The sequence below is a fragment of the Harmonia axyridis genome, chromosome 5, assembly GCF_914767665.1.
Source record: "Harmonia axyridis chromosome 5, icHarAxyr1.1, whole genome shotgun sequence".
NCBI classification, from domain to species: Eukaryota; Metazoa; Arthropoda; class Insecta; order Coleoptera; family Coccinellidae; genus Harmonia; species Harmonia axyridis.
Window position 1 is genome coordinate 28,400,199 of NC_059505.1, and position 27,659 is coordinate 28,427,857.

Genomic DNA, 27,659 nt, shown 5'->3' on the forward strand with positions numbered 1-27,659 from the left:
TTTATGGATTCATTTTTCCAGAATCGTCGAACATATTTTTACTATTAACGAACTCAACGAGAAATGGCTTAGAATCATGAATGATCATTTAAAAATTTGAATATTGAATATTATTCAATTCATGAACAGTATAAGTGAATTAGTTCGGCAAGGAGATAATTCTGCATAAATAAAGAATGACATTTTGCTATAAATATAACTCAAAGAATGGTTCGCCAATGAGATATTTTCAGTGAATAATCATTTTTGAATTCCTTGTCCGATTTTTTTTGATTATTTAATAAATCATCTATTATTAGATATTTCTTGATAATGTATTGAAGTTAAGATGTTCAATTTTTCTTTCATACTAACGACTTCCTGTTCTAAAAAATATTTGATAGGTTAGTTTCTGGAGCTGTCCTTGTTATTGTTTGTTAAATGTCCTTTTGTTTTTTAGCCCTGAAGATGGAGGAAATCGCCTCCGAAACGTTGGCAAAAGTAAACTTGTGAGAAAAATAAAGCATTGTCTACATTCCTAAAAAGTTTTTTATATTATATTTGATAGATTTTTTGTCACAAATTGAACGACCAATTCACAGGAGATTTTTAATTTGAAATATCTTATAGGCGTTAAAGAATTTTAAAAAAATATTAAAATCCCGTACCTTGGAGCGAACAAAATTTATCTATATAGCAAACTGTTACTATTTTTTCATGCAGAATCACCCTCTGCAGTTTGTCGCACTAACTCACTAATACCCTGTATATTATTCCCAATAAGTATCGCAATATAATGGATAAAAGTCTTTGAAATGTGAGAGGATATTTTCTGCAATTATGTGGCTAATCCATTCATTCTGCCACATCTTGTAGAACAAAATCGTGCGAAAATATTTCAGATTCACAAATATTTCATGGTTAAATTTCATTATTAGATGTTAAAGGATATTTATGAAAGTATTCCATTCATTTCAGTAGAACTTTAGTGAATTAGAAAAACTGATGTATCATACTCGTACAGAACTAACTTCTCGTTCATTCAAAAACTCGCCACTTCGTGGCTCGTTTTTGAATTTTGAACTCATGGGAGAATATCAATATATTCTGCACTTGTATTATAAATAACTATTCTTGTGAAAACACACTCCAAAATTATATTCAATGAATATTTCAAGAAGATTTACCAGTTGATTTGTGGCCTGGAATTTCCGCAGTCCTTTAAAACACCCATACAAGGGAAATAATATAGAAAGGAGAAATTTGAGACGGCCGTTGAACTAAGGTCTCTCAATAATACCTACTTCTAATCAGTATCATTATCGATCTACCTGAAGAGGTTTTTAGTTTCAGTGATATTCTGATCCAATGCAGATAACAGTTCACATGTCTTTACTGACACAAAAAGTAAATGTTTATAATTTTAACATAATGAGAAAAGTTCTGCGATATTGTTGAGAATTTGTGAGTTTTTCATTTGATGCCATGGAAACCCAACCTCTAGTTGACCTCGACAACAAACCAGGCTACTCTAGTCAAAGTGTGAGTATATTTTCTATTTGTCAATCTTTATAGAATGTTTAAAAACTTTTCAATATCCCCAATTTGAAATTCAGATATCTATGGTGGTAGTGGGTGGTATAATAGTCTCATCAGACGTTGCACTGCATAAATTTGGCCCTCGTTTGAGTGGCAAAAGTGATTTCGAAAATATGAAGAGCATGGTCTTTGATTTCAAATAAAATTTTCAAATTAAATAGAATTCTGATGCATATAACTTTGGAATGTCGAAATACCAGAATTTCATATCAAAATCTTAATTATCACATTCTCTCGAATGAGAAAAACCTTTCTGGCCCAATTGTGATCTCGTTTTATGATCTAATGCAAATCTATTATGTATATATTCTACTAACTCACTAACATTGTGGTAAGAATTGTCGTTCCTCCTATTTAGTTCCCTTGTTATTCTTTATTTTCAATGTTTTGATAGACTTAATCAAAGATTATAAAAATCGGTCAAGCCGTTTTTGACTCATAACTATACTTCTCTGGAGCTTCTATTCAACTTTCTTATTTGCTGTTCAGGTATTGAATAATTAGAATGAATTATTTCGAAACAATTTGAGATGAACGCAAAATTAAGATGTCTTCATTTCAGGACGACTATAACTCTCTAGAAACCTGCCATGTCCAAGTAGAATCTTGGAAAAAAGATTACGGTTCCTGCAGAACACACAGTGTGTTGCCGCCCAAAAACCAATTGATATTCAAATGGTGTGAAATAAATGCCTATGGGGAACAGAAAAACCCATCGCATCAGATCAACTTGAGTAGGTATCTTAAGAGGAAAAGCAATATCAGAAAGCACATATTGAAAAATGGTAGGTAAAAACGAAGATACAATATCTCACGAAATATTTTCCCTCCAAATTCCTATGGGTTATTCAATTTGAAATTTAATAGCATGTTTTATTGCTTATTTTAATGCTTTTTGAAACTGAAATAGATACACTTTTGCCTCTTTCAAAATAATATACAACTCCATTCAAGTACATATTTCCAAATATCAACTTCAAGCTAGCTCAATAGCAAATCGACTTGAATAAAATCCTTCAAAATCATTGAACATTAATTATTGTAGCTTTTGGGTTGAAAAGGTATGGAGATATCAAACAATTACAACACTTGTTTTAATCAACATTCTTCCTCATTTTGGAAGTAGGATTTTATAAATGTCTGATTTTTTCCTAAAATATCGAGAATTGTTTTCTTTTCCAATCCGTTATTTCTATATTTTCTCTAGTGAGTGGAGTGGCATATCCAGGAGAATTGCTGGTTTTGATGGGTTCAAGTGGTGCTGGAAAAACAACGCTGTTGAATTGTATGACCTTTCGAAATGTCAAGTCTCTTGACATAACCGGCCTCATATGTATAAATGATGAACCGGTAACACAGTGCCAACTAGCGGCCATATCAGCTTACATTCAACAAGATGACATGTTTGTTAGCTGGCTGACAGTGAGAGAACATCTCATTTTCCAGGTAATTTTCCACCTGTAGCTCCGGTTTTTTGAATTCCCAACATTTTTTCAACGTAAGTCTTAATTTTAAACTGATGACAGGGAGGTTTTGAGGATAATTCAACTGAAAATTTGAAAAATATTTTTTTTAAATTCGATATTTCAGAAATTATTCGAAACATTCTGCTGTATAAAAAATTCGAGTACAAAATATATTTTTTAAGATGCAAGGCGTACAACTTTGCTTTCGTTATTTCAATGTAATTTTTTCTTTCAGTACTTTACAACATACAAACTTTCGGAGTCCTACATCGGCTATGTATTCACCTATGTATCTAATTTTATACAAATACTGACGTTTTGTTCTCAAGTTCCTAACGTAGCATTTAATTGGCTGAATATTTTCATCCGAAATATCGATTCTTAGTTTAGTTTTGAAATATTAACTTCCTTTACGCTTTATTTGTAGGTTTATAGGCCTGCAACTTTGTTTCCTCCATTTTTTTTCGAAATTCGAGGCTTTATTGTAAAAAACTGGTTATAAATTTATAATTCAAAGTATTGTCTACCGCTGGTCACCACTTTCTCCCATCTTTCTGCAGCGTACGAATCCTGCGTTGAAAAAACTGGTCATCTTTTGAAGCTATCCATTATTGTTCCTTCAACCGATATTAACATTCTCAATTTTTTACTTATTCATAAGACCAGAAGTTCTGGTCAACCAGGCTGTGTACCATTGATCGAAATAAGTGATAGTCTCAGGGAACAACTTCTGGAGAGTACGGCGAGTGGGGTAGGACTTCCCATTTCAACGTTCCATGTATGTCTTGACCACTTTTGCATTATGGGGTCAAGCATTGTCATACTGTAAAACCACTTTATCCTGTCTCTCGTTGTATTGCGGCTGTTTGTCTGTCAATGATCGGCTCAAACGAATTAATTGCGTTCGATAACGATCGTCTGTGATTGTTTCAGTTGATTTTAAAAACTCATGATACACTACGCCGGGCTGGTGCCTTCAAATACTGAACATGACCTTGGAACCGGGAATATAAGGTTTGTTCTTCGACGTGGAAGGATGGCCGGGATATCCCCATGATTTTATGCGCTTGGGATTATCGTAATGAACCCATTTTTCGTGTCCAGTCACGATGCGATGCAGAAATCCTTTCCGTCTTTGCCCTCCAAGCAGCTGTTCACAAGCAAAAAAATGCTGTTCAACATATCTCGGATTCAACTCTTACGGCACCCAATTTCCTTGTTTCTGACGCCTGACTTTCAGGCGTTTTGAAATGGCTTGTTGCATCACTCCCAAAGATTCTGCCAATTATTGTTGCGTTTGGCACGAATCTCGATCGAGTAATGCCTTCAATTCTGCATCTTCGAAAACCTTCTCTCTTTCACCGCCATGCTGGTCTTCGACGGCAAAATCACCGTTCTTGAAGCGTTGAAACGACTCTCGGCAAGTTCTTTCACTAATAGCAGCCTCACCATAGGTATTTGTGAGCATTCGATGAGCCTCAGCCGCAGATTTTTTTCATATTAAAGCAGAAAATTAAAACCTCCCGCAAATGACGAGAATTTGGCTCGTTCAATCGAGAATAACTTTATGAGGCCGACACAAATCGAATAAAATTTCGATGGCGTTATGTTTACAAATATCTAAGCTTATTGTATGACATCTACGATCTATTTATTTCGACTACCACTTACCGCTACAGTTATCCATTACAAATGGCGGAATCAAAGTTGTACACCTAATATTGATAATAAAATAATTATGCGATCCTAACGAAATTATGCAAGAAACTGTGCATTAATTATCTAAGTACTTGATATCAATTTGAATTTTTTCGAATTTTTTATTTGGAAATAATCTCCATACATAGTGTTATTATGTTCTAAAGAAATAAGGGGAAAAAATATAATATCAAATTTCAATATTTTTTGAAAATCTTTCAATAATTATAAGATCCTTGCAAAATATTTCATAAATTGAGTTGCCCATGATTATCCTACACCTAAATAATAATTATCAATTCAGATCATTAGTTTCGAAGTTATAAGGAAGAAACATATAAAATTACACCGTCAAGAATTCAGCGAACACTAGATCGAATTTTCCCATTAATAAACTCAGAATATCCTGGTTTTTCCTTAAAGAATTATCGTATTCATACTTGAACGGCTGAGCAAAATTAATGATGACAATAATAATAATAAACTCGTTTATTATTATTATTAATATTATTACACCGACTTTTTTTATCACTGAGCCTAAACTTATCCTTTGATACAATATAATAAAAGATGCCATTACCACATCTTAGATCCTTTTTGATGATTCCTCGTATCTGTACTTCGAATAAAAAACCTTATGAGCTTTTCATTTTTTTTTTAACAGGCATTGGTGCGCATGGCTGCTCATTTTTCCTACGAAGAAAGAATACAACGAGTGGAGAACGTCTTAGGGGAGGTTATGTTTTTTCTCAGTTATCCATCTCGGTACTGAAGGAATGATTTTTTTATAGCTCTCTTTGAGAAAATGTCAAGACGTACAAATCGGCAATCCTGGCATTATAAAAGGCATCTCGGGTGGCGAACGTAAAAGACTTGCCCTTGCCGCTGAACTTTTGACCGATCCATCATTGCTTTTTTGTGATGAGCCTACATCAGGGTTGGACTCGTTCATGTCACTCAACGTGGTGCAGATGCTCAAAGCGATGGCACAAACTGGAAGAACAGTGATTTGCACACTTCATCAACCTTCTTCTGAGCTCTTCCAAATGTTCGATAAAATTTGCTTCTTGGCCGAAGGCAGAGTGGCGTTTCTTGGCAACTCTTTCGAGGCAAACACATTTTTTGACAGGTTAGTCAAAATCTTCTTACCTACATGAAAAAATCGTTTTCAAATTGTGTATAAATTTTTATTTTCATCGTAACATTTTTTTTTTCAAGAACTGCAGTTACTCTCTAATCATAAATTGTAAATAATTTCCTAATTTTTTTTATGAAAACGGAACATCCAATTCTACTTTTAGCCACATCGCTGAATAGGTAATCAAATTACCTTTTGTTTGATGTATCACAATCCATATATTCCCTTTTGAAAAAATTAATTCTTCGTACAAGAAAAAAAAATTTAAGTAAAATGAAACAAAAATGTGGAAGAATCATTGAAATATCTCTAGAAATGAAAAAGTTATGAAGTTGCGCTTGGAAGAATAATTTCATAGTACGCAGCGTCTAGTGTGTGACGTCACGCCACTTACACGAGGCGACTGGTATTCGCAGAGTGCTTACGAATTTATTGGTGTACAATCACTTGTGACGTTCGTGTCGTGTTTTGTTCATTACACGATGGCTGAAATAAAAAAAAAACAAATATTGTATTGTGCCTATGTGTGCAAGCACATAAATATGTTTTGCCATTGATAATGGATAGACTTCAACAACCAGTACTCAACTACAAACTGTTTATGAAACGTTTTTTGAATAAATCATGGTTATAAGTTGAACCATGATGAAGCAAACTCAAAAGTAGATACTTACTCGAAAAGTTTAACTCCTTTTATTTCAGCACTGATATAAGATGGATTTGAAGAAAAAAACTCCATCACTGCGAATATATCTATTTTAGGCAAATTGTCACTTTGTCCTTTCACGAATCCTTCTTCCATTATAGTGACATAAAAACAAAACTCGAGTTAAAACTACACTGTACAACTACAAACGGCGAGAGAGCCTTGGCGCGGCTAAGTATTTGAACGTAATTTATGGTGTAGCGATCACAGGCAAGTGGCGTGACGTCACAGACGAGTCGGAGACCAAAGACGATCGCGCTAAAATACGTAAATTTAAATAATCTATTTCTCAGTCATTTATTGATGGATTTTCAAAATTTTTTCACTGATTTATCAGTTTTGCTCTATATTTTAATTCTATCGTGTCAAATATAGTATTATCAACATAACTAAAAAAGTCCATTATTGAAAAGTTACGTTACTTTTTTGGCACGCTGTATATGTTAAAGAAAGCTATCTCTCCGTGGATGATTTTTTCTGTAACCTACTTCTGAATAAACCTTTTATTTTTCTTTATTTCTTTGATTGTTTTGTGAAAATATAATATTCACGATCATTCTAATAATTCAAAAAAACCTCTTTTTCAGATTAAGAGCTCCCTGTCCCTTGAATTTCAACCCAGCAGACTACTACATTCAACTCTTGTCCATAATACCTGGTAGAGAAGAATCCTGTCGACAAGCTCTAAAAACCATCTGTGATGCATTCGAAGAATCTGAATTTGGCTTAAAAATCAGAAGGGAGGCAATTGTAGCAGTAAGCAATAATTATTCCTTAATTTTAACTTTCATATAAGTAATTTATTCTCAGCAGGCAACAGCTTCAGAAAATATCTGGATCCTTACCAAACATCAAACGAGTCCATACAAAGTATCCTGGTGCTCCCAATTCAGGGCTGTTTCGTGGAGATGCTGGTTGTCAATAATGAGAAATCCTCGTCTAACTAAAGTCAGGTTTCTGCAAGTGCTAGTGAGTATGGTTAAGCACACCGTGAGCGATTTTTTTTTCATGCCAAACCTTCTGTTTCAGTTCGTGACAACCTTGATCAGTCTTCTGTTCTGGCAACAGAGGTACGATCAATTTGGTGTTCAAAATATAAACGGTGTCTTGTTTCTATTTCTGACGAATGCCACATTTCAGAACCTTATTGGGGTGATTGCGGTAAGGAATCACTTTGTTTTTCCTCTTCAAAAATATATAATGATATATCAAACTATCTAAAGTTTCAGTTTCACATGGAAAATCAACTAAGTGCCTATCTATAATCATAGTTATACTATGCTATAATAATCTGGTGGCCACAAAGGTCTCCGCATTTAACTTTGTTAGATTTTTTCCTTTGGTCAGAAAATGTTGAAAAATCTAACGGTTTTGAATCCGGACACCTCGGTGACCTTATTTTCAGTTTTCCAAAAATCAAATGCGTTGGAGAATGTTTGGAGAACGCATCGGTCGAAGAACAATATTTTTTATGAACTTTTGAATATTGAACTCTTGATATTTACACCTTCACTTAGTTTATTATCAGATATCATCTTACTTTGTTGTGTTCTAATAAGAGTTCTTAAGCTAAAACATTTCAAAATGTTTCCAGACATTCTGCGGTGAATTGCCTTTGTTTTTAAGAGAACACAAGAATGGTATGTATAGAACGGACGTTTATTTCATATCAAAGATGCTTGCTGATGTTCCTAGTTTCACAATACTGAATATTCTCATGACGTCCATATGTTACCTCTGTATTGGTCTGAACTCAGAATGGCCAAAAATACTGAATACTGTTGGTATAATGTTGTTGGTAGTATACACCGTTATGAGTGCAGGTGAGAAGCTATCCAGATAAAATTTACATTATTGATGTCCTCGCATTACGAAAAACCACATGAGAGCTCAAATATTTTGTAGGATACTTTATATCGACGATTGCTCCAAACATTGCAACAGCGAATAGTATGGTGACAGTATTTGTAACGCCTTTTCTTATTTTCGGAGGATTTTTTTTGAGTATAAGGTGAATAGTATACAATTGATAAGCAATATTGGTTACATTCCTGAATATTTCAGGTCTATTCCATTCTATCTCACATGGTTAGCTGATTTCTCCTGGTTTAAGTATGGAAATGCAGCGCTGCTTATCAATCAGTGGACAAATGTATCAAATATTACGTGCAATAGCAACAGTCCGACATGTCTGGAAAACGGAGAAATTATTCTAGAATCTTTAGGAATCGAACAGGTAACACTTCACTAAATAAGTCCCAGGTTTCTCCAGTAAAATACATTTTATCTCGAGTTCGACTCTTTCGTCAGCAAAGTTACCTTCAAAAGTGATACATGCATTTCATTTTTTGATGGACAAAGATATTGTGCTAGCAAAGCAATAACTCGATAAGTGTTATTCATATTTCTCTCCATCAACAACAACGGTTAAAACATTTTAACCATTGTTGTCATAAAGCAGAGTATGAATAACACTTATTAAGCTTTTGCTTTGCTTGCACAATATTTTTTCCCATCAAAAACAAGGGTTTCATCAAAACCCAGAAATTATTTTTAACCATTTTTCAAACAACAACAAATGTAGCGTCACTTAACCTTCAAAATCTCGATCCAGACTTAACTCTATGTTTCGAAATTTTGACACACATCTTTTGTATCTTGGTTCCATAGACTAATAAACATAGATAGATGGAGTATACGCAATTTTTACATGTCCCCAACATGGTTAGATTACGTTGTCGGATTGTGATATATTTTCTAATCAACAATCTTACTATATCGTTATGAATTTATATTGTATTGAATGAAATATATTTATTTTAGTGATTCCCGATTAAATATGCAAATTTGAATATTTGGAATCCGATATTTTTCCTAATTGTCGAATTTATAATGAGCAGAATATTCATTACTTTCTGTATCTACCTCCTGAAATCCAAGGTTTGGCAACTTTTGCTCTCCTAATGTCATCGGTTGTTTGATGTTTCACTTCGTTTAGCGCGCTTGAAGTTTGTTTTCTGAATTTCTGATATATTAAGGTATTTATTTCAATATATTTTGAGTTAATATGAAACATTGATTCACTATGGGACATAAGAAGTGTCTTCTTCGTGGAGAAACTCGCGAATTGAGTGAAATATCGTATCACTGATATGTTTTCATTTCCGCGCGCTTCATGTCAAATTTGACAGTTCATGCTGGGGACAAAATTTGCCCAATGAAAATTACGTATGCTCCCTCTATCTATGTTTATTACTCTGAGCTTGGTACTAACGAGAAAAAAGTGGTATGGCCCTGGCGGTGTCATCTGTGCGCCAGGCCTCAGGGCCTAGACTTACTGAATGATGTGTAAGTGCAATAGTACCTACCTATTATTGATCGAACGTTATAATAACAATTCATAATAAATTATATTAATAAGGACCTAATGATTATTTACAAAATTCATACATTTTTTCTTCTTAATATTCATTATTTTTCCAGGGGGATTTTCTTCATTCCATTCTTGCTCTCATCAGTATGACTGTTCTGCTCAGGATCATTTCCTTCATAGTTCTCTTGTACAAGGCATACTACTTCGAATAGAAGAAAGCTCAGGAATTTACCATAAAAAGGAATTGAATGTTCGAAATTATGATTTTATTTGATTAAATAAAAAGGAAAATCTTTTTTAACATATTTGAAAATTCTTATAGTATCCTTCCCAATAGAATAATATAAAAATTAATAAACAGGGTCCTATAACAGTGACACTGTGCTCCATGTCTAATTGGGTACTTCAAAAAGTTACTTTATTGCTCGAACACAACGTAATAAAAATATTTAGCATGATGATATTCTTTACACATATTTTTTCCAATATTAATATATTGATATCATAAAGTTAATATGAACCCTATTGGAATTTATATTACATATGAATTACATTATCGAATGGTGGGAAAGAGCTTGCTCAATTCTGTAAATTTGTAGAATTTTTCTCATTTAAAATTGGACACCCTGTATATTATCAATCCATAAGATGCACGAACGAAGGATATCTTTCAATAAGATATAGTGGAATCCACTGGTTTTCATTGAAACTGCTGTTTTTTTTTAATGCTTTTATTCGGAGAAAACTATACAACATATACTGTGCAGTGTCCATTATCGCAAAAAAAAAATCTATAGCTCATTCTCATCAGTCATCCCGAATGAAATTCGCTTTCGAAAATGGTTCAATGAAATTATAGGGAAGAAATATGAATATTTATCATTTTCCGAAAACTAAGCTGTTTCAAGGAAAACTAGTGTATTTCACTAAATTGTAATAATTGTATAATCAATGACATTTAAAGAGCCTTCGTTTACGCATTTTGGAGATCGGTGTTCATTTTGAAATAAGGAAAATCCTGCAAATTTTCATTCACAAAATTTAGCGAGCTGTTTTTCATACCCTGTATATCACAGCTTCATTTCAGATATACTGTTCGAGGGGGTAACTCATATAGAATATTCAACAAGAAATTAATTCTAATAGGACTCCCCATAACTTTGTAATATTAAATATTCTGAGGAATGATATTAAAAAGAAAAGATATACTGAAGGACCCTGTATAAAAATATAAAAAACAAATAATTTTGATTGCTCTGATGCTATTATAAGCAGTAATCTAAACTCCAAATACGATATTGAAGTCAATAATAAGACCGAAAATCGAGTAGTCACAGAAATGTTCTGTAAGTAATTATATATATATATATATATATATATAGGGTGATTCACAGCGATGACCAATTAGACGTTTATGGAAAACTTAGCATAATTTTGTGCAGAAAATTTGCATGTTAGGGTTTCAGACAATGATATTTTTCCTAAAAATATTATCAGATCTCTACAACTACCGGTCATACCGGAAACAGACTACTACTTTCTTATCTCAAATATCACACCCAGTATATTATTACATTATTAGATAGCTTATTTGATGACAATTTCAGGAATCTGCCATATTTTGGCTCAAATCTTAACGGTTCATGAGTTAATTATGATAAGATTTCCATAAACGTCTAATATGCCATCGCAGTGAATCACCCTGTATTTTTATTTGTTCAACGTATCCATATCTCATTTAAATTAATTAAAAGCTTAATTGATAAGAGTTGTTCTGCCTTTACGACTTACGTGCCAATATTGCGTGATCTTATAGTATTTAAGAATTGAAAAGTAATAGTAATTGAGTGATAATTTTTATGACTAGAAAGTAAAACATGTTATTCAAGCTATTTAATTCAAAAGAATCTTTGTTCAAAAATTATGCAACAAACAATGAAAAAATTTAGATAAATTACAAGAAACAAAATAGTAAAATAATTCTTAGCCTCATCAGTTTCGAAGTTATTGAATTTCAGAACTTATAACTAGGGATCTTAAAAATCGAATACCATTTCTCGAAATCATTGGATTCTTATGTAATCGTGATTGTTGATAATATCCCCAAAATTCCTCATTATGAGGGTAACCGCTTTGACAAATATTCCTTAAAAATGTTTTAATTTCATATTACAACAACCTTTGTAGGTACTATACATCCTATCGAGAATAGAATAGATTTTCGATTGAATACGACAAATTTCCTAAATCATATGGAGGGATCGAAGTTGTGTTATCTTCAATTGCGGTCTCTAATACTCGAATATAGTCTTGAGGTTTCAATAAATTCTGTATCCTTTTTCCATAAAGGAAAATATTGAAATTCCCATTTCCTGGTTTTGAGAACGAATTAGTTAATTTCGAACATATCCTTTTTTGACATCTACGCTATTTTAAAAAGGTACGGAAAAATAAATATTATTTTTCATTTTCAAATACTATCACAGTAGTAGCGAGTATATTTTTCAACACGTTAGAATACATAGCTGAGGAGCGATATACCTCAGGATTGACACATATGTTGTGTATGCGGTCTCAACAAACGATCTGTGAAAAAAGTGTTACAAAAATCATATCATAACTTAGTTCCTTAACAACCTTCTTCTCAAATTGTTACATCTTGAGTGCTTACGTAACCAGAAATACGTATTGGCAAAAAACAAGCGTATATTTTAATTCGTTCAAAAGTGGCGTGTGTTCTTCATAATACCTACCCTTATTCGTTCACTTGGCTAACTTAATAAATTTTCTTATGTTCAGTTCGATTAACAAGGTGTAAAATGTCTGAGGAAACTAAATTGCTGCTAGAGCCAGAAGAAGCGAGTGGAACTTCGTCCAGTGGAAATGTAAGTTTGAATTTGGATTTCATTAAATTATTCGAAATGTTATTCAAAAAACAGAATTTATACGATAATATCCCAACAGCACGGTGTAGATGAAAGAACTCACTTGCTGCGAAGAAGTGTAAGTTCAATGTTTTATGTGTGTGAAATGTGTTCTCGATAAACCTTAAGTTTATGAATAATTTTATCCCTCGAAAAGATTTTTCACGTCCTTTGATCAAAAAAATATGTTCTTTTCGGTCTTGAACAGAATTTCCCAAAATTTTTCAATTTACGCTCGTACAGCCTGCACGATTCATTCTAAAAACCTGGAATTCCTATGAATGTCTCATACATATAAAAAATTTCATTGAAATTAGAGTTCTAGAACAGGAAATATAAAAGTCCCGGGAACTTGACATTTGAGCATGATCGGGACACAATATATTATATTGCATAATTGAAATTATTATGTAAACATTCATTACATGATCAGTATATTCATATCAAATTTGTTCAAATCGGAGACGATCTACATCAGACCAAACTGACTAGCCATTTCAAATTTAGGTAGTTGAAATCGGATGAAAATTATAGAAGTTAAGACTATTAAGTATAAGGATGTGAGGATACACAGACAGACACGAAACCAAAGTTGTTAAAGATGGTCTGAAATGCATTTGGCGAGTGGAAATTTAAAATTTCATGTCAAAAGTGATAAAAATGCTTCTACTACCTCAGTTCACTCGGATAAAAGAATGTAATAAAGATTTGAATAGTAATTATTACTCGTAGAATGAATTTTTTTATTATTGCATTTCAATACCTTCATTTTTTTGGGAATATGGGATTTTGTTACTTTTTTTGTAATTGGTAGTGCCCAATTTTCTTTCATAAATATTCTTCAGTAAAATGACATATCTAACAAACATTTTGTGTCGTTAAAACCTGAGTCACATCTTATAAACTTCTCAATACTCTATATTTTTATTTCTGTTAGAGTGACGATTACGCTTACGAAATATCAGCTAAGGAACTCAGAGCATGGAAGAACAACTATGGGGCATTAAGAGGAAATGAAGAATTAATACCTGTCAAAAAGCAGATCACTTTCTCATGGTGTGAAATAAATGCCTACGGTCAGGAACCTCCTGATCCGAATCAGAATAGGGTAGTATCGCTCATCAAAAAACAAGAAGTTGGTATGAAACACATTCTTAAGAATGGTAAGTACCTACTTATCAGAAAATAGTACACAACAATGAATAGTAGCTTGCAAATTCTCAAAATTTAAACATGCCTTATTTTAAACGTAATTTTTTATTAACTACTATATTTCAGTAGAAAGTTTAGTCCATTTCTTGAAAATTGTTTTTGTGTCAAATAAATAATATTGCACATATAAGATAATAAATTTATTGCACATGATGAGAAAACAAATAACATTTAGATGATCTCTGATCTTGTTTCATTATGATCAACTATCAACAGAAGAAATATCAATGTAAAATCACTTTTTTTTTCTAGTAAGTGGTGTGGCTCACCCTGGTGAACTTCTAGTCCTCATGGGTTCTAGTGGAGCTGGCAAAACGACACTCATGAACTGCATGACTTTCAGAAACCTTAAATCGCTCACGATATCTGGTCTTGTCTGCATAAACGATCAGCCAGTATCTCAAACTCAATTGGCCGCTCAATCTGCTTATGTTCAGCAAGATGATCTTTTCATTGGGTTCCTTACTGTGAAAGAACATTTGATTTTCCAGGTAATTCTTTTTTATATCCTTTGGTCCGCAAAGAATATATGGAAGGTATAAAATCTAGAGTAAACTAACACAAGCACTGAACTCTTACCTGCCAAAAGTTTCAAAAATTATTCTTTCATCAAGTATTTGAAATACTAGTGGTTGAACAGAGTTGGAAAATTATATGATTTTTGGCCATGGTTCAGTTGGTGTTCTCCTGACATTTTGCCTAATTTTCAGGAATCTTTAATTTATCTACTCAATACGTAGATAATGAATATCTATATGCATTTCATTTTCAGTCTCTGGTAAGGATGGATGCAAAATTGACATATAAAGAACGGCTTCAGAGGGTTGAGGAAGTTATGGGAGAGGTAATATTTCATTAACTGTAAACGTATAAATTGATCACAGAGTTCCTATTTCAGCTTTCCTTGAAAAAATGCGAAAATGTACCAATTGGTGAACCTGGAGTAGTCAAAGGCATATCCGGTGGAGAAAGGAAGAGGCTAGCCCTTGCAGCTGAACTACTTACAAATCCATCCTTGCTTTTCTGCGATGAACCAACATCGGGTTTGGATTCATTCATGTCACTCAATGTGGTGCAAATGCTCAAGGCTATGGCGCAAACCGGTAGAACAGTTATATGCACACTGCATCAACCATCCTCTGAACTCTTCCAAATGTTCGATAAAATTGGCCTCATGGCCGAGGGAAGAACAGCTTTCTTAGGTACTCCAGCTGAAGCTGATAAATTCTTCACAAAGTAAGGTTTCTTCTTTTTATATCATAGGAATTCCTACGTCACAAACAAAAACGGTGAACAACTTTGCTTCCGCCGTTTTGCAATAGATGGCTATAGCGGTAAGTGGTAGTCGAAATAAATTGATCGTAGATGTTATCATACAATAAACTTAAGTATTCGTAAACATAAGGCCATCGAAATATTAGTCGATTTATGTCTGCATCATAAAGTTATTCTTGATTAAACATGTCCGCTTACTTTAGCCGAATTCTCGTCATTTGCGGGAGGTTTTAATTTTCTGTTTTAATATGAAGATATCTGCGGCTGAGGCTCATCGAATGCTCTCAAACACCTATGGCGAGTCCGCTATTGGTGGAAGAAAGTGCCGAGAGTGCTGCTTCAAGAACGATGATTTTGATGTCGTAGACCAGCATGGCGGTGGAAGAGAAAAGGTTTTCAAAGATGCAGAATTGGACGCGTTAGCCAAACTGAATATTCACGGTTCCAAAGTCATGCTCAGTATTTGAGCTAGGCGTAGTGTATTATGAGTTGTTAAAATCGACTGAAACAAACGCAGGCGATCGTTATCGAACGCAACTATTCCGTTCGAGCCGAGCATTGAAAAACAAACGGCCGCAATACAACGAGAGACATGATAAAGTGATTTTACGGCATGACAATGCTGGACCCCATGTTGCGAAAGTGGCCAAGACAAAAAGGGTGTTTTTTTTAGAGCTATAGAACTTTAAATTGCAATGAAACAACCATGGATTATTCGATTGACATGAATTTTATTTATCCGCAAGATAATCTTGTAGCATTATATTTTAAATATGATTTCTGGCATATGACCGCCACGGCTGGCTCGGATGTAATCCAATCTGGACGTCAAATTTTCGATGACTTTTTCCAACATTTGTGGCCGTATATCAGCAATAACACGGCGAATGTTGTCTTCCAAATGGTCAAGGTTTTGTGGCTCATCCGCATAGACCAATGACTTTACATAGCCCTACAGAAAGTAGTCTAGCGGTGTTGAATCACAAGATCTTGGAGGCCAATTCACAGGTCCAAAACGTGAAATTAGGCGGTCACCAAAAGTGTATTTCAATAAATCGATTGTGGCACGAGCTGTGTGACATTTTGCGCCGTCTTGTTGGAACCACAGCTCCTGGACATCATGGTTGTTCAATTCAGGAATAAAAAAGTTAGTAATCATAGCTCTATACCGATCACCATTGACTGTAACGTTCTGGCCATCATCGTTTTTGAAGAAGTACGGACCAATGATTCCACCAGCCCATAAAGCGCACCAAACAGTCAGTTTTTCTGGATGTAACGGTGTTTCGACATACACTTGAGGATTAGCTTCAATCCAAATGCGGCAGTTTTGTTTGTTGGCGTAGCCATTCAACCAGAAGTGCGCTTCATCGCTAATGGACGTAGTGCGCTATACGTATTCCGCACAGAACCATAATTTTCGAAATAAAATTGCACTATTTGCAAGCGTTGTTCAGGCGTGAGTTCATTCATGATGAATTGCCAAACCAAACTGAGAATAAATCACTTGACAGCTGTTAAATCGGTCGCCATCTTGAACAGTAATGCCAACTTAAAGTTATTTACCTCGAAAAAAACACCCTATACTTGGAAACGTTGATATGGGAAATCCTACCCCACACACCTAACACCTTATTCTCTAGACGTTGCTCCCTTGGACTATCACTAGTTTCGATCAATGTCATTGCCATTGATCGAAACTTTCATAAGACCGGAAGCGCTGGTCAGCCGACCAGTCTTATGAAGAAGTAAAAAATTGGATGGATTCGTAGATCGCTTCAAAAGATGACCAGTTTTTTCAACGCGGGATTTGTACTCTGCCCGAAAGATGGGAGAAAGTAGAAGCCGGAAAATGGCCGGAGGATGGACAATACTTTGAATGATAAATGTATAACCAGTTTTTTACAATAAAGCCTCGAATTTCAAAAAAAACGGCCGAAGCAAAGTTGTACGCCTATGTGAAAAAAAATTAAATTAAGGAAGTGTATAACATCATAACGCCTTCATTGCTGTGTTTATTGAAATAATCTTGTAGGGCGAATATAGCTTGTCTTAATGCTGTCACTATTTTTTACCAAACAAGCTCAATGCGATTCATATTCGGAGAAGATAGAATTCACTTCATAGGTCTTTATAATTCCGTGAAATTTTATTCGATCCTTTACTATTGTTACACAGTATAGGATGAAGCAAAATTCAGCTATGAACTTTAATTCTTAAGTTATATACAATAACATTATTCAAAAAATATTTCTCAAGACATTTTTCATTTGATGACAAATGTAATTCAAAGTCAAAAAAGGTTTTTTTCTTTAATGTTTCCCAGATTGCAAGCTCCATGTCCCGTAAATTTCAACCCAGCAGATTACTATATTCAAATATTGTCAATCATCCCAGGAAGAGAAGATTCTTGCAAACATGCAGTGAAAAGTATTTGTGATGCATTTGAAACGTCTTCAGTCGGGATAAAAATAAAAAAAGCTACTGCGGCTACAGTGAGTAAAAACTCCTTATCCTTAGCATCCTTGATGTGAAACATTCGCAAATTTCAGAAAGCTTCAGCCGCCATAGAAGATCCTTGGTCTCAACGAATGCAGCTCCTCAGTCCGTATAAAGTTTCTTGGATAGCACAATTCAGAGCAGTATCTTGGAGATGTTGGTTAGCCATTAAGAAAAACCCAAGACTCACTAGAGTCAAATTTTATCAAGTTTTTGTGAGTAGTACTGAACTCTCTTGTAATTGTTGTAAATATATTTTAAGAGTGATCCACTGCGAACATAACCATTCTCTTAATAGTTTGTTTCAGTTTTGATCAGTATTTTGTTTTGGAACCAGAAGTACGACCAAGTCGGTGTTCAGAATATCAATGGAGCTCTATTTCTCTTTTTAACCAATGCTACATTTTTGAACCTCATGGGAGTAATTCTAGTAAGTTGGTTGAGAATTATTTTCCTCTACAGGAATAGGACAAAACGCGATCTGAACGACAACATATCATTGCTAATATCATTGATATATAGGGTGCGCCATGGTTAAATCCCACATTTTGATTTCGACGATTTTTTCTCAATTCAGGTAGCCATAGATTCTTGGGTGACGTTTAAAAACCTAGGGAGACCACTGAAGAAGATGCTGGTGCCTGGTGCAATCTTGATGCATGTAGAACATCTGCATCAGGAGAATAGCGCGTGGCATGTGTATGCTGTAACACCATCTTTTTGGTACCACGAGCAGTTTTAAAATGAAAAAAATTTCGAGTGGCCATATTTACGGAACTACTAGTCAGATTTTGACAATGAAGCAATACACCGCGTCACTCAAAAACCGGCCAGATGGACATAATCGAATTTGAAGATAGATTCGTCACCAACGAATCAAACTTTTTCGTTTGAGATCATTCCAAAAATTAGACAAATTGTGGCGAAATAGCAGAGCGATCTGTTAGAGGAAAGAGTGGTCAAAAACATGGTGTTCTTCCGAATGATAAGGACAGAGAACGGTCAACTTAGTAGTTAACCACGAAATTTGAGATACCAAGCTGAAAACTTGAATAAACAGATATTTTGACATTCTAAAAGTTGTCTCAAAACCTACATATGGTAGGGTGTCCGCGACTATTAAAATCTAAGTTCAAAGGTCACAATAATAGTTTCATGGGCATTTTTTCAAATATCTCGTTTCCTATAGGTTTTTTGCCATTTTTTTGTCATTATCAATTGTAGAAGGTAAAAGTCCCTACAACTTTTGTTTCGAGAAATGTTTTCGAGCAAAAAATCTGTAGGAAATGACCTTAGATTTCAATGGTCGCCGACACCCTACCATATGTAGGTTTTGAAACAACTTTTAGGATGCCCGAATACAAATGTTTACGAGTTTATAACTGGATATCTCAAATTCCGAGAATAGTATCTGCTTTTGATTTTTTTCTAAGATGAGAGGACTATAACCCAAAGACAGATAGTCTCCGTCTATCTGATCATCCAACATATTTTTTTGAAATGTGAGAGCTGTTCGAGGGCCGAGGCGCACCCAATAGATATGTTTTATTTTCATTTCAATTCTATTCAGGATATTTTTTGGACATGTTTGTACTTATCAAATAATACGCTTCTTTCAGACTTTCTGTAGTGAACTGCCCCTTTTTCTTCGAGAACACAAAAATGGAATGTATCGAACGGACGTCTACTTTTTGGCCAAAATAGCGGCTGATATACCAATATACACACTCATAAACATGATGGGCACAACTATTTGCTATTTCTCCATAGGTCTCAATGATGAGTTCATCAGATACGGAACCTGTGTTGTAACTTGTGTTTTAGTCACTTTAGCAGTCATGGGAGCAGGTAATGAGAGTGAAAAAGTGTTTGTCACATGTATCAATTTATTGTTTTCAGGTTACATTATTTCCACCATATCGTCAAGTATCCAAATGGCGCAAACACTTGTTAGTTTTATTGTAACGCCATTCCTAATTTTTGGTGGTATGTTCCTGAGTATTACGTAAGTATCAAACTTACTTTTTTCGATTTATTTGAAAGGTATACAGTGTGTGTATAAAGTTAAAACAAAATTCATAATAGTTCAGTTAATTTGTGCTAAAAAGGCCCCTCACGAGAAAGTTTTGGGGTAGTATTGATATTTTCAATTAGGTATACATAATTTTTGGGGTGTTGAATCTGAAAATGAGGTTTGCTACCAAAATTTCGCGACGAAATATTGAAAAAAAGGGAAGTAAAAAAAATAATTTTTTGGCATTTTTTTGCGTATAACTGGGAAAATATCATTTTTTCGTGAATGACCTTCCTATACAAAAATTTGAATTTGAGAAGTCTTGGATATAAATACTATACGTATTATTTCCTCAATGTATTCATTGAAATCAATATAAAGAAATAAACTAAATTTCAAAAAGGGATTTTGATAATGCTTTTTTCTAAACTGATGATGGCTTTATAGTTTTATATAGGTGCCCACGCACCTTCTAGGTAAAGAATAGTTTATTGATTTACCTTTGTATCCATATTTAGATTGAACTGTACTCAAATATGTTTGGTATAAGAAAGTGTACTCTGGAAAATGTTTTAATTTTGCTCAATAAACTTATAATAATAATAATAATAATATTAAACCCATCTGGATTGTATCGAAAGAAGAAATATTATTGAGTAGAAAACATGCCATTAATAATAAAATAATTAAAATCTAGATAATGCAATTTTTCGAATTAGTTAAGCGTCTCCTGCTAAAATTTTCCAGTGGCATAGATATAAAGGTGCGATAATCCTATTCCTATTAAAAATCTACGTCACTGTCTTTTTCGAGAAAATGATTTCATTTCTGAAATAAAAAGAGGTTCGCTTAAAAAAAAAGGCCTCATGAATTTTTTCGTAGAATAATGTACCGTTTTCGAAAAATTCAAGTACAAAGGAAACACTACTTAGAAAAATAAATTATACAGGGTGTTTCCTAAACATGCGGCAAAAATTCAGGGGGTTGTTCCTTGGACCATTCTAAGAATATTTTGTCCTTTGATGATTTTTGAAAAACCTATTTGTTTCGAAGATATAGGGGAAACAAAATTTCAGATAATAACATTTTATTATGAAAAATTACATGAAAATTCAACTCAACCTACAAAAACTGTTGAAAATGACCACCTCTAGCCAGCATACAAGCATCCAATCTTCTCCTCATTGACTGCCGAACCCTTTCAAAAATACCAGGATCATTTCTTATTGAGTGTTTAATCTGTATTCCTTTACCATCTGCACTTATCAATTTTTAGTCAAAAAACTGGCCGTTTTTAGTAATTGGAATGTTGTTAAACAAATTTAAAAATAAATTGTACCTACTTAGTAAACACAGTGCGGTACGCATTTTTATTTAAACTATTATTAATTTTAAAAATATGAAAAATGTTGTTCGCCCTGTATCTTCGAAACAAAGAGGTTTTTCAAAAATCATCCAAGGACAAAACATGCTTAAAATAGTCCAAGGAACAACCCCCTGAATTTTTGCCGCATGTTTAGGAAACACCCTGTATATTGCATCGGTGCGAGGTGTGTGTTGAAAGAAATGGTTCATATTTTGAACAATTTTTGTAATTTTTTCATTGTATAAGTGTCTGACAATGTGTTCTGAAATGTTTAATAAATGCAATCTGAAAGCGTTATAATAAACTACGTCAATTTTTTTACTTCCATTTATTAGATAGGTAGTAATAGAAAAGTTTGAAATTTTTGTAGATAGTGTTTGCTTTGTATTTGATTATCTCAAAAACGGTTCAATCTATGAAAAAAATTCAGAAGATCTTTTTTTTAGTAAAATTCTATTGATTACAGAAATGAAATAATTTTCTCGAAAAAAAAACATTGGACTGGATTTTCAATAGGCATCGCATCCCTATATCTAGGCCACTGGATAATTTTGGCAGGAGATTATTACCTAATTCAAAACACTACATTATCTTGACTTCAATAGCTAAAAATTCAAAGAATGAATATAATAATACTAAAATTTTAAGTAAAAAACTGATTTTTTTTTCAAATTGTAACTCCCTGTATCTTGAAAATAAGGCATGTTAGGATATACGTTTACATGAACTTTTTTCCATGAAAAAAGTTGTTTTATCCAACGCCAAAATTATTGAACTAAAATCTGGACCAACCTGTATGTGTATATTAACAGACGTTATAACTTTCCCACTCAAATTAATATTTTTTCAGTTCAGTACCACCATATTTACAATGGCTTGCAGACCTTTCTTGGTTTAAATATGGTAACCAAGCTTTATTGATCAATCAGTGGTCGAATGTTGGTCACATAATTTGTGATGATAGCTCTTTTTGTCCGAAAAACGGTTTAATTGTTTTAGCATCGCAAGGCATATCTCCGGTAAGTATTAAATATAAAAAATTATTTCCGATATTGAATAAAGACAAATAATTCTTTCAGGATCAACTTGTACCTTCCCTTATTGCACTTGTTGTCTTGGCGATTTTATTCAGAATACTCTCATTCTTTGCGCTTCTTTACAAGGCATATTACTACGAATAGAGAAGCGTTTTTTGTTTTCTTATTAGACTTATTTAAAATCTCCTTTATTTATAATATACGATTTCATCTCATATAATTTCGGACTTCCACGAATTCTATAATATTTATAAAATTAGGCACAATTTGTATTTAATAAAAATGTAATAAGATCCACTCCTATTGAATAAAATACTTTTCAATGAGTTTAAATACTTATTACAAATATTTTAATAAAATATTTTAAATTTTAAAATATTTTAAGAAAGTTCAAGGGACGTCCTATTCAATGTGAACTTACTTGTTAACCGATAAATTTACTAACTGCAGATGAAAACAGAAGTAAATGCAAACAAAAACCCGCCTACCACCAATGTGGGAATCAAACTGTTTAAGTTATTCACAGCATTTGTCAAGTTAATTGAAGAGATAAGGAAGTCTATGCTTTGACAGAATGATAATGATATACCTAGGAGGTTTATCTTCTTACAACTATTAAATTCATTCTCTGTACAAAATCATTGCGAAATCGTATACTGTGGTTTACTATTTTTTCTTTCTCAAAAAAAACCATTTCATAGAAAAATAGTATATTGTGATTTTTCTCACGAGTGTGGAAGTTTGTGGCAGTAGCCTGAAAAGTGATTGCCGCAACCACACAACAAGAAAAAGGACTTTCTCCACATGTTGCATATGTTTTTCCTTCAGCAGCACAAATTTAAATAATATGAGTAATGTACCTGATTCAATTCAAAATGGCATTCATTGACAGTACCTATGCATTACTAGTGTTTCCATAGAATAATAATATTTCTCACAGTATGAGAAATGCATAGTTTCAAAATTCAGTAAACTCTGGAGCATAGACTACTTTTCATAGCAGTTGTAGGAAAAAGACCTTATAATTTGAACTTTCAACACATTCCAAAGGTAAATTTTTTTTTACTATATAGAAAATAATAAACCATAAGAATTGATGACACACTAAGATAAAACTATTTTATTAAAATATCACCCAACAAAATTCTTAAAAATCATATCATATATCATTCTTATCGTCTTATAACTTTCTCATTTATAGAAATTTTAAAGAAATCAACAATTAACTTATCTAAATCAAAATAAAATCTCAAATATAGTGAAAACAAAATCATGAAATGATATATATGCCAATATAGCCTTTTTCAAATAATATTCAGTGTAGATTTTACAACCAATTATACATGTTTCTGACACAACATGAATCTGCAATAGGACAATCTGCCTTTGTTTTATGTACATGTATGTTTTTCAACTCATTCAATAGACAATATCAATATTCAGTAGAACCTAATCATAAATTTAAAGAAACTATGTGAAATAAAAATAAGATTTATACAAGGAATTCCTATTGACACTAACTAACATTGTAAACTAATTTATAGTTCTGAATAATAATAATTCTAATATAATCTAACACTTTCAGATTCGAGATTTACATATATATCACTTCCAAAAATTAACAGTTACGTACTGAATTTCTTGAAAAAATATATATTAATATTGAATATCACGGCACAGTAGTAAACATTTTATGATCACCATTTTATTGTTGATGTTATATCTATAAAATTTTAATTTGCTGTTCAAACAGAAGTTATTTTTAATAAAATTGACATTATTCCTCAATTTTTCTGGAGGAAAAAAGTTCCATAAAATTAATATCAACAGCATTGGCATTCTCATTTCTTCCAAATTATATTGTAAAAACATAGTATGGAACAATCAGAATAGTAAACATAGTATAGTTGAATTCATTTTGAAACTATTGCTTGCCATATATCAGAAATACTAATGAATATTTTCTTTCGCTCAGAGAAATTACTGTTTAAATATACTTATTGACAATTGTAGTTCTTAATTGATATTTCGTCAATCATGTGTTTCCATCTGTAAATTCAAAAACCCTTCATGATAACTTAATCTGACCTCTTTATCATAGGGATACTCTTGCTCTTTATTAGCATTTGGCACATAATGAGTCCTGTTGTGGTGGGAGAAATATTTGCCAACGTCTTCATTCAAATACAAGAAGCCAGTTACATAAGTTGGCTGTAAATTCTCTTGGGCTACATACCTATGTGACCCATCTTCCACTAGAACATTATAGAAGGGCTGCTTATTACCATAACAGAGCAAATCAACATGCATCTGCTCCTGCCAATCTACTGATGCTTTGCATTCTTTATCCCAGTCATAAATAACACATTTGTAATCTAAAGCTAAGTGAGTCATAATCATGCCTACAGCAAATTTCAAATCTGGAGTCCGCTCAACAGGTTCTGTAGGTCCTGTTAGATCATTCCTTGAGCGAGATGGGTGGGATTCATAATTTCTTAGCATGTGTACCACCCTCTGCGCTTGTTCTGGTACCTAAAGATTAAAGTAATCAAAATCGTAACACCTATATCCACTTTTTTTATAAGATTAATTTCTATCAATCTGTTTGAGGTTAGAATTCAATGTTATTAAAAATGCCCTAATTCAATTACCATCCCGTAGGGGAAATTAATCTGTTTGAATTCTAGAAATAACTAGCAAATTTCGTAAAAAAATTGAAAATTTGTAGTAAAACACTGAATGCAAAGGAACTTTTCCGCAAATTGACGTTATCATAAGCTCTCTTAATCCAGTTAGTTTCTCAACACTTGATAATTGGTATGAATTCTTTTTCAAATAAAAAAGTAGAGACCAAATATTCTCTATCATGCATAAACATCATGTATTGAGTTCAACGAATATTCACTTTCTGTATGTACTAAACAAAATAAAAATACAGAAGAAAACAATTGAACTCTCAAACAATTGCCAAGTAAACAAAAGAGTTGTCAAATTAACCAGATTAATTACGAAAAATGTAAATATTTAATGATATACTTAAATTTTATCTCCAGACATGAATACAAAAGGATAAAAGAAATACTTATTTAGAATATAAGATATTTATTGTATGGGAGTAGCAATTTATTTGATTAGAATTTACTTTTCTATCAAATTTTTTCAATTTTATTCGCAAATTTCATAAGTTCAAAAAATTTTAAATAAATATTTTTCCTTGAGGGGTTCCAAATGAAAGTCGAAGTCACACAAAATGAACTCATGTTTCTGATCGCTTGATGAAAATAAATTCAAAAACAGAACTTTATACGTCAGTATTTAAATGTATTCATTGAAATATAGCAAATAAATTTGTATCATTAATCTTCCTCTCAATTTAAAACACTAAAATCACTTATTATTGATATATTTTTCTGTAATAAATATTAATTCAAAAAATTTGTTTTACCTGAAATCCATGGTTTAGAAGAAAAGTCTCCAAAGAACGAGTATCCATACTATGAAGCATATATAATCTAGCAAGACTGACCAATGATGATATATCCTGCGGGCTAACTAATTTGATTAATTCCAAGCTTGATCTCAGTCTTGTAACTCTTCGGTTGACTTGAGTATGCTGCCTCGCAGATACTTCTAAATTATTGGCCATTCTTTGAACCACTTCTACAGGAGAAGCCACTAACTCTGTAAATTCTGCTATAGGTTTTCTGATAATATTGCCACCATTGTAAACATCTATATAATACCAATCCTGTCCATTTTCAGAATATCTTAGTAGAAAATGAGAGGGAAAGTTTATTGGCTGGCATAATAGACCAAGCCTCCTAGCCACTGCTTCGAATATAATGGCCAGAGTGATCGGCAATCCTTGTCTGAAGTCCAGCACCTAATGAGAAAACAATTAATCTCCAATTAAATTGAAAATATATGACAATTCTTATTTATTCCTTTATTAACCAAATAATTCAAATGAAATTGTATAATTTACACTACAAATACCATTTGCTAACATTGAATTCAAAATGTATATTTAATAATTCTGTAGTTATTTTCGCAGAGCACTCACCTCATTGATATAAGAATTCTGTGGCATGTAGTAAGCAATATTGTTTCCTTTAAATCTCATATCATCAAATAATACCTCTTTCAATGATTGCATAATTTGTCTACACTCTATTGTAGTCCATTGATGGGATACCAAATTTGATTTTTTCCACTTATCTAATATTTCTTGTGGAGCATCAAAAATTCGATGATTTGGATATGAAATTTTTAACTTTCTTTTAACAGCATTAGCAATTTTGTCAAGTTTAGCTGATATAATTTTATGAGATATTTCAATATGTGGTTGACACCACTGAGCAACAAATATGGCACAATTCTCTAAGAGTTGCTCTTTCTGAGGTAAAGATTTAAATATGGCCCACTCTTTCGATAAATACACTTGCCTTATATGCCTCAAAACTTTACTAGCATAGTATTGTTGAGTCTTGTTACCTGGAGTGCTAAAAATCTCAATATCAGATATTCAAAAAGGAATTTTCAAAAACTTACTTCAAGGGTACCACATCTGAACTATTTATTTTGTCTGTACAATTAACAATTCTCATTAAATATGTCACAAGATACCAGTAATTTTCGCGTTTTTCATTCACAAGTACTGTCCATTCCTTCAATTCACATTCAGATATTTCATATTTTTTACAAAATCTACTAGGCATCAACTCCAATTTCTTTTCGATACATTTGAAAATGTTATAAACATAAATTATTTCTTCGTAGTAATCCATCAAATTACTCCCGAATATATCTGATATTTCTGGCCACCTGAAAATTATATTTTAATATATTTCTGACTAAACTAACTAAAGTTAATTGTGAGCATCAATTAAAGCCATAAACATTTACTCACTCATTTTTAAATTTCTGTTTCCAGAGGGTGTTATTGAGTTTTATGCCTCTGTAATAATGACAAGTTGAAGAAAAATTTATAACATCCCTAATACTCAAAATAGGGTTTGTTAAAATCAATTCCAATATTTCCATTGGCAGCCGCTCCATTTTCAGAACAGTTTTCGTAAACTACTTTCTTGAACCACAATTACAATTACATAAACATTTTACACAACTTCTGGGAGCGGGATTTCTTTTGATTTCAAAACTATTGCCATTTGACAGGTAGGAGGGGTAAGAGGTTATTACTGATTACAATTTTGAAATATGAATTCATAGATTACAATTAGATTGTTAATTAATCTTAAGCCCCTTTCACATTTCCAGTTTTTTTAAATCCCAACGCATACATACAATTTCTAATATTCTCATAATCAGCAGATTGATATGGAAGTGGAAATTTCAAAAATAAATGAAAATCTG

General features: G+C 32.8%; 3 protein-coding genes across 6 annotated transcripts; 2 read left to right on the forward strand and 1 right to left on the reverse strand.

The window, feature by feature from the left end:
* Positions 1 to 1,290: 1,290 nt before the first annotated feature.
* Positions 1,291 to 10,224, forward strand: LOC123679901 (protein white-like). Of its 2 annotated transcripts, XM_045617459.1 has the most exons (12): positions 1,291 to 1,521; positions 2,141 to 2,363; positions 2,786 to 3,024; positions 5,407 to 5,478; positions 5,534 to 5,871; positions 7,174 to 7,342; positions 7,397 to 7,555; positions 7,616 to 7,747; positions 8,181 to 8,409; positions 8,492 to 8,597; positions 8,651 to 8,822; positions 10,070 to 10,224. In XM_045617459.1, exons 1-12 carry the CDS (start codon positions 1,465 to 1,467, stop codon positions 10,169 to 10,171), a joined length of 1,998 nt encoding a protein of 665 aa, XP_045473415.1. In that variant the 5' UTR covers positions 1,291 to 1,464; the 3' UTR covers positions 10,172 to 10,224. The 2 variants fall into 2 exon arrangements, with proteins under 2 accessions (XP_045473415.1, XP_045473414.1); XM_045617458.1 differs by lacking the exon at positions 1,291 to 1,521 and having other exon boundaries at positions 2,233 to 2,363; positions 7,400 to 7,555.
* A 2,044-nt stretch (positions 10,225 to 12,268) lies between these two features.
* Positions 12,269 to 22,613, forward strand: LOC123679903 (protein white-like). Of its 3 annotated transcripts, XM_045617462.1 has the most exons (14): positions 12,269 to 12,399; positions 12,759 to 12,844; positions 12,924 to 12,962; positions 13,821 to 14,046; positions 14,348 to 14,586; positions 14,868 to 14,939; positions 14,994 to 15,331; positions 17,697 to 17,865; positions 17,923 to 18,084; positions 18,168 to 18,299; positions 19,489 to 19,717; positions 19,769 to 19,874; positions 22,100 to 22,268; positions 22,329 to 22,613. In XM_045617462.1, exons 2-14 carry the CDS (start codon positions 12,779 to 12,781, stop codon positions 22,428 to 22,430), a joined length of 2,049 nt encoding a protein of 682 aa, XP_045473418.1. In that variant the 5' UTR covers positions 12,269 to 12,399; positions 12,759 to 12,778; the 3' UTR covers positions 22,431 to 22,613. The 3 variants fall into 3 exon arrangements, with proteins under 3 accessions (XP_045473418.1, XP_045473419.1, XP_045473417.1); XM_045617461.1 differs by lacking the exon at positions 12,269 to 12,399 and having other exon boundaries at positions 12,500 to 12,844; XM_045617463.1 differs by lacking the exons at positions 12,269 to 12,399; positions 12,924 to 12,962 and having other exon boundaries at positions 12,455 to 12,844.
* A 778-nt stretch (positions 22,614 to 23,391) lies between these two features.
* Positions 23,392 to 27,494, reverse strand: LOC123679904 (F-box only protein 21-like). Its single transcript, XM_045617464.1, has 5 exons — positions 27,196 to 27,494; positions 26,838 to 27,110; positions 26,350 to 26,788; positions 25,732 to 26,169; positions 23,392 to 24,818 (listed from the first exon to the last, which is right to left on the reverse strand). The coding sequence occupies exons 1-5, from the start codon at positions 27,342 to 27,344 to the stop codon at positions 24,318 to 24,320; spliced, it is 1,800 nt and encodes a 599-aa protein (XP_045473420.1). The 5' UTR covers positions 27,345 to 27,494; the 3' UTR covers positions 23,392 to 24,317.
* Positions 27,495 to 27,659: the final 165 nt, after the last annotated feature.

Excerpts from the sequence above, each read along its gene's own strand:
- LOC123679901 (XM_045617459.1), top strand. The coding sequence starts at position 1,465 with ATGGAAACCCAACCTCTAGTTGACCTCGACAACAAACCAGGCTACTCT. Across the intron at positions 5,872-7,173 it reads GCAAACACATTTTTTGACAG|ATTAAGAGCTCCCTGTCCCT; the intron begins GTTAGTCAAAAT and ends CCTCTTTTTCAG. Across the intron at positions 8,598-8,650 it reads GGATTTTTTTTGAGTATAAG|GTCTATTCCATTCTATCTCA; the intron begins GTGAATAGTATA and ends TGAATATTTCAG.
- LOC123679903 (XM_045617462.1), top strand. The coding sequence starts at position 12,779 with ATGTCTGAGGAAACTAAATTGCTGCTAGAGCCAGAAGAAGCGAGTGGA. Across the intron at positions 14,047-14,347 it reads GAAACACATTCTTAAGAATG|TAAGTGGTGTGGCTCACCCT; the intron begins GTAAGTACCTAC and ends TTTTTTTTCTAG. Across the intron at positions 17,866-17,922 it reads AAAAAGCTACTGCGGCTACA|AAAGCTTCAGCCGCCATAGA; the intron begins GTGAGTAAAAAC and ends CGCAAATTTCAG.
- LOC123679904 (XM_045617464.1), bottom strand. The coding sequence starts at position 27,344 with ATGGAGCGGCTGCCAATGGAAATATTGGAATTGATTTTAACAAACCCT. Across the intron at positions 26,170-26,349 it reads AGAATTCTTATATCAATGAG|GTGCTGGACTTCAGACAAGG; the intron begins GTGAGTGCTCTG and ends TTTTCTCATTAG. Across the intron at positions 24,819-25,731 it reads TTCTAAACCATGGATTTCAG|GTACCAGAACAAGCGCAGAG; the intron begins GTAAAACAAATT and ends TTTAATCTTTAG.